Raw genomic sequence first — 6,355 nt, 5'->3', positions numbered from 1 at the left:
GGTGAAATTTTATTAACACTAATGCTTACACCACATCAATCAATACGTAATATGTCACTGCATATACTATTTTACCACTTACCTATGGTCAATTAATGCATATTATTACTGCTATCAGATAATTTTTTTCATGGTTGTGCAAAATCTTTATACGGCAGAGAAGAAGGACTAGAGGGAAGTAATTTTTTTTTTTGGTTCCAGTTTTTTTTTTTTTTTTTTTTCAAAATTAAGCAAGAAGCAAAAGCGCATAACTGAAAATAGCTTAGAAACACAGAAGTACAAGTTTATCTGCCAAACTTACAAGAGGCCCTATCTCTAAATAGCGGGTTAGAAAAGAAATGCACTAAAAAGGAAAACGTAGGAGGATTATTTCATGTTGAAAAGGTTTATAAAGATAATTTTCCAAGAGTATTATCAAGGATGATTATGGTGCTGAGTGTAGATGTAATCAAGGTGTGCTTCTGCAAGTACCCTTCTCTTAAAGCATTCTCCATCTTCATCTTCACATTCCTCCAACCCCATCAGCTTCTACAAAGTGTAATTAATGAACCAAATCCAGAGTAAGTAAAGGAAGATTATGTTATCTTAATAACTTCAAAAACTAGTTTATAAGGTGAGGATTGTCCAATATTATATGAGGATTATATTCGAGGAAACAGTAACTCCGTCCATTAACTAATGTATGAACATTCTAATTAGGCGCACGCCCAATACTAGACATCTAGAGGCTAGAGCATGAACAATAACATGGTCCCCAACACTAAGCCAAGATTTGGAATGAACTTTAAGAGAAGAATCTTGGGTCTACCTTAACCCAAAAAGCTCGCTTATGAGGTAAAGATTTGACCAAAAATATGTCGCGAAAGTGTATGTAAAATGTCTAAACTTCATCCATAATCATGTATGTAACCTACCAACCTGTAATTTCAGAAGCAAATTTTTGTAACTTTATTCCTGTATATCTGAAGTTAATCCGGAGTGGAATAGACTTGTAAGGCATAGGTAATTAAACAAGGCCTCAAAATCATTTATGTTTGCACTTATCCCGGATTGATAAAAGATCAAATGAAAAGATAACAACCTATTTCCTCAACTAATATAGAATATTTTAACAAACTCTAGAGCTCTATAAGACAAAGAACACAAGAAGCAAAGACATGAACTAAATTCAGCTAAAGACAGATACGAGTCAGAGAATGAGGAGATTACATTTAATGAATCGGTGGTTTCCATCTGGTCAAGTGAATATGGAAGGCTCACTTTTCCATTGATCTTTACCTCCTCTTTGAGTACTGCAAGCAATTAAATCAAAACTAGTTTCTTAGTTTATTGGCTCAATTAAAACAGGATTATACTGCATATTTAACATACATAAGCATTAATTCAGCTAATTAATTACCTTCACTGGTTGATAAGAAATGGGAAGATGATGCTGGTGAAAGCAAAACAAATAGGAAGATCAGATATACAAGAAAACATATGCTTTGCTTCATGTGTGGTTCTTTAGTTCCAGGCTTAGATAATTTTAGGTTTGAGAATGTATCAAATGAGAGAAAGTGGAAGAGAAAGATAATTATATCGATAGTTGAGGGTTGTGGAAAGGAAACGTGTCTTGTATATATAACATGCAAAAAGGCGCACTACTTAATTAATCTGAGTTTCATAAAAGCCCATTGGAATTGCAGTCACAGTCTCACAAAACACCTTTGAAATCTTGGCCCCACCTACGCATCATCTTTTTTTACATATCCCCATTCTCATCATCTCATGTGATAACACTTAACAGTCAACTTTTATCTGGTGAGTAGGTGTGAGAGAGAATTTATTTTCTTCAAAGTGAAAAACATGCACTTAAAGGGAATAAAAGTATTTATGTACACTTAAGTTTCTCAATTATGTACTATACATATATAAAAGAAAGTTGTTTATATATTTTTGGCATAGGTTCTACAAAATTTTCACTGTAACAGGTACTCAAATCTTGTTACCTTCTCCGTAATTTAAGCTTTCAGATCGTATAATTTATGTTTCACTTAACAATTTAATAGTAAAAGTTAATTTTATAGTTACCGTTGCTTTTTTGGGGAAGAAAAGGACAAGGAGGTGTTCTAATTTTCTATACTCAATGTCAGTGTATATAGTGGTCCAAGCAACATTCAAAGACTCCAAAATTCGATTAATATTAGTGGTTGACAGGATTGGTTGACAGGATTGATCAAGTAGTCAACCTTTTGGACATGCAGACAACTGTTGCTCAAAACAATTCACATCACTAATTATCTTTCCTCCTTTAGAAGTTTTACTGCTATACTTTATTTAACTTTATATATTTAAGCATCTTGTATCTGTTGGGAAAATAAGGAAACATAACCGAATGACTCTGAAACGTGAAAGAATTCTTTCCGGATATTGTTCGGATATAAATTGGGGAAGATATAAACAATTTTCTTCAAAATATAATAAATCTCATGTTTATACATGTGAATTTTCGTTATGCTTTGTTGGGAAGAAACAAGCAATAACCAAATTGCACGACGAGGTAATAGCGGAAGAAATACCCAAGTCGAAACTTCCCACACTATTTGAAGCAAGAGAAGACAATAAACACTAGCACAAATGGAATCCGGGCAACAACTATACCAACAATAAAATAGCAAAGCAAGCAAAAATAAATCGAATGGAAGAGACACCAAATTTACGTGCTAAAACCCCTTCAATGTGAAGAGGAAACATCCACGGGACCCCCGGCCCACAAAAGCTCCACTATAATCAAATCAACAAGAGTTACAACAATGTTCTCCAAAGGGCTACAACAACAAATCCAAGCACGGAGCAACAATACATAAAAGATAGCACCAAAACTAGGGAAGAAAGGAGAGAAATCACCCCCAAAAATGAGCTACTGTTTGTACTCGAAAACTGGAGCTACAGACCACAAAATCTGATCTTCACCGTTGAAATCGAAGAACCAAATGTTGAGAACCCTCAGTTCCAATTTCAGCACGATCCAACGGTTAACGAATCGGGAAACACAATTTAAAGCGTACTGCTGTAGCAGAAAATTTCTGGACGAAAATCTATTTTCTCTCTCACGTTTTTCTCGCTATATGACTGCTATGAATTCACTCTTGTGTTCTTAAAATAAGACCTAAATTGATCCTATATATAGAGAAAATTCTGGGCAAAATTAGATTGAGTTTTATGAGTCCAATTCCATATAGGAAGGGAAAAGCCAAAAACCTAATTGGATTGAATTTTATTAATTTAATTCCACATAGGAAGGAAAAATCCAAAAACCTAACATGTTTGAGTCCTTATATTTATTGAGACCGAGAGAGTACTTAAAGATGAATTTTCGATATAGTTATGCGGTTTCGCGAATGGATGTGTATGTCAATTTAATAACTCTATATATTAGACACGATCTAACATCTCACGTCTACTAATTCGGTTTGTATTGGATAGATTCTCTGTAAAGAGATTCTCTATTTTCGAATTCGATTTGTATTGAGCAACACTTCCAATTTACCTTTCACTATATCTGCAGACCAGTGTTTTAAAAGGCATTTTTGGGACTCGTCCCGGGGCGGGGCACTAGCAAAATACCCCAGGGCTTATGTGCGGGGTTTAATTCCTGCGAGGCTTACGCTCTAAGCGTCCGATTATACACCCTAAACACGCCTGACGCCCAACGCTCGGGGCTCGCCTAATAGTTCTTACACAATTATATGTTAAATTCCTTAATTAAAACCGTTGACCCTCATAATTCTTTAACAAATGATTGATACTTAATAATTTTTCATTTACCGAAATAAGAAGATTGGGTATAACTCAAATAACAAGTCGTAGTATTGCATATTTACTATATGAGAACATCGTGAGGGTGAATATCACTTAATATTTCTTTTAAGAGTACATAACCGAATTGTGAATTTTCACTTGTCATTGGTCTTTTGTCCTATGTATCAAAATTATCATATTTTATTATTTCTCTATTTGAAAGTAATTTTATTTTTATTCATGAAGGAGTTACGTTTCAATTATAATACTGATAAAGTTATTTATAGGGAGATACAATTAATAGTATGATAGTAATATTGTTTTAACAAATTGTGATTTTTCCATTGTTTGAAAGTTAAGATGTTAGAGTTGATTTGCATTTCATAATAGCTTTTATTTCATTCTATTGTTTATACTTGTAAGGTTATATATATATACTTTTCTTTTATTTTTTATGTAATTTTACCTATTTAAAAATATTTATTATAATTATATTATTTTATGAAATATAAAAAATTAAATATTCATGGGGCTTACGCCTCACCGAAGCATATGTAAAATGCTCCGCCTTACGCCCCTGTTTTTTTAAACACCGCTGCAGACCCGTTTCAGAACTTTGGATGTCTTTTGCGTATGAGAAGACTGTGAAAAGATTAAAGGTTATAGATAGGTGTAAAAAAGTGATGCAAGTACAGAGCAAAATTTAATAATGCACAAAGTTGCATTTCACATGCAAGCGACCAATTATCTGGTGGCAATCCCATCCTCAGATGACTACCTATTTTTGGTCTTATTTTTTAAAACCTTTTGTCAGTGCTCTCACACATTTTTACGAACCATATACACCCCATTATTTTTATTAAAACAAACAGTGGCATTTGGCAAGATCCACTATGTATTAGAGTTCCAATTTGGAGTGTATTTATTTGACATATTGGAAGGAGCTGGGATACTTTTTTGTAGATAAATAAGTGTAAAAAGGTTCTGTAAAAAAAATCTTTTGATAAATTAAAAGGTAAAAAGCTAGAACGGGAAAAAGTTAGGAAACAGCTGCCCTCTAGCCCTTGTCTTTAAAAATTACTAGTTACTAGTATTACATAAAAAGTGATCTTACAAGTATCAAGAAATCACTAAATTCTTGCAGAAAAAAAAGTAGCAACTTTTCATTTGAGAAGCATAGATTCGTCACATGATATTCTTGAGAATATAATGGGATTTGATAAGGTTTTATCTTCTTCCTTTTCAGAATAATAACATGTTTGGCAAGCTTATTTTTCCCCAAAAGTATTTATTTTTTCAATAAGTGCTTATTTGAAAGAAAAAAAAAGTGAGGTGTTTGCCAAGCTTTTGGGAGAAAATAAGTGTTTCTGAGAAGTAGCAGAAACAGTTTTTCAGAAGCTAAAAAAAACAGTTTTTGCCTAAAAACACTTTTTTGAAAAGTACTTTTGAGAAAAATACACATAGAAGCACTTTTTAAAAGCTTGGCAAACACTAATTGCTGCCCAAAAGTGCTTCTTAAATTAATTGGCCAAACACAAACTACTTTTCGCCAAAAGTACTTTTCAAAAAAATACTTTTAAAAAAAATATTTTTAAAAATAAGCTGATTTTAGAAGCCTGGCCAAACAGGCTATAAGTAACATCTTTATCAAATAATTTCGTATATAGGACAAATTATTCAATTTTAAATGCTGCGACTTATCAATCTTATTAGCTTTATGTTGGGAGTTTAGTTTCATGTATTGATAACATAGAAATATATAAACAGTTAAGTCAATTGTAAGGCAAATAACTACAATTAATTTTCTATAATACGGATTAGCTGTACTTGAAAAAGGTAATTAACCTGATATAAACAATTAAAAACTATGTTGACAGTGTAAGAAAATTAATACGATCAATGTATGTAACTTATATTTTTATGTTTATAGGTAAAGCATAGCTTTTATCAATATGCTTCTGCTTTTCCCTGCTTTATGCAGTTTCCATAAGACCACCAATTAGAAGAGGGAATATTCTTGACTCCCACCTTTGAATTGGAAGCTTCATTAAAAAAATACTTTGCCTCTGCAAACAAATCTATCTCTCAAATGCTTTTGATGCTTAATGCTTTTTCTCCTCTCTTTTTTTCTTTTTTATTAAATTAAAGATGTCCTTGTTTCTTCATATTGTGGGTGCCTTCCAGACATAGTGCCACTAAGGTTTATGTTCCTTAAAGAATAGACACAACAAATTTGAGCCAGTACTTCTGTAATTGGGCTTTAGAACAGAATCCTTCCTTTTTTTTTTTAGCACCAATAGTATTTTTCTTGGTGAGGTGTTAGGATTGACATCTTTAGCATCAAAGTTAGATCTTCTACAGATTTCCAATTGTTTTATAATCTGAAGCATCTAGCATCTAGCATCTAATCTAAACGAGTATATCAAGGTTTATCTTGCAAATCACATATACCTTGAAATAATCCAATATCGCAATTAAGTTCGACATATAATATGAAGTCATACCGCTCTCTCATAATTTGTATGCTACAATTCTAAAATATATTTTTATTCTTCATTTTTTGTTTGTAGCTTTG

At 32.5% G+C, this 6,355-nt stretch overlaps 1 protein-coding gene across 1 annotated transcript; it reads right to left on the bottom strand.

Annotated features, from left to right (window-relative positions):
- Positions 1-248: 248 nt before the first annotated feature.
- Positions 249-1,597, bottom strand: LOC132604417 (putative phytosulfokines 6). The gene is made up of 3 exons (XM_060317918.1): positions 1,400-1,597; positions 1,210-1,292; positions 249-528 (listed from the first exon to the last, which is right to left on the bottom strand). The coding sequence occupies exons 1-3, from the start codon at positions 1,491-1,493 to the stop codon at positions 415-417; spliced, it is 291 nt and encodes a 96-aa protein (XP_060173901.1). The 5' UTR covers positions 1,494-1,597; the 3' UTR covers positions 249-414.
- Between the last annotated feature and the right edge of the window lie 4,758 nt (positions 1,598-6,355).

This window comes from Lycium barbarum, chromosome 1 (assembly GCF_019175385.1).
Source record: "Lycium barbarum isolate Lr01 chromosome 1, ASM1917538v2, whole genome shotgun sequence".
NCBI classification, from domain to species: Eukaryota; Viridiplantae; Streptophyta; class Magnoliopsida; order Solanales; family Solanaceae; genus Lycium; species Lycium barbarum.
Note: the sequence above shows the minus strand (reverse complement) of the source record. Positions and strands in the feature narration are given on the sequence as shown.

What these genes read in the sequence shown, in the direction of transcription:
- LOC132604417 (XM_060317918.1), bottom strand. Translation starts at nt 1,493, where the DNA reads ATGAAGCAAAGCATATGTTTTCTTGTATATCTGATCTTCCTATTTGTT. An exon ending in TTTCTTATCAACCAGTGAAG is followed by an intron (nt 1,293 to 1,399) that starts GTAATTAATTAG and finishes AATTGCTTGCAG; the next exon opens with TACTCAAAGAGGAGGTAAAG. An exon ending in AAACCACCGATTCATTAAAT is followed by an intron (nt 529 to 1,209) that starts GTAATCTCCTCA and finishes TACACTTTGTAG; the next exon opens with AAGCTGATGGGGTTGGAGGA.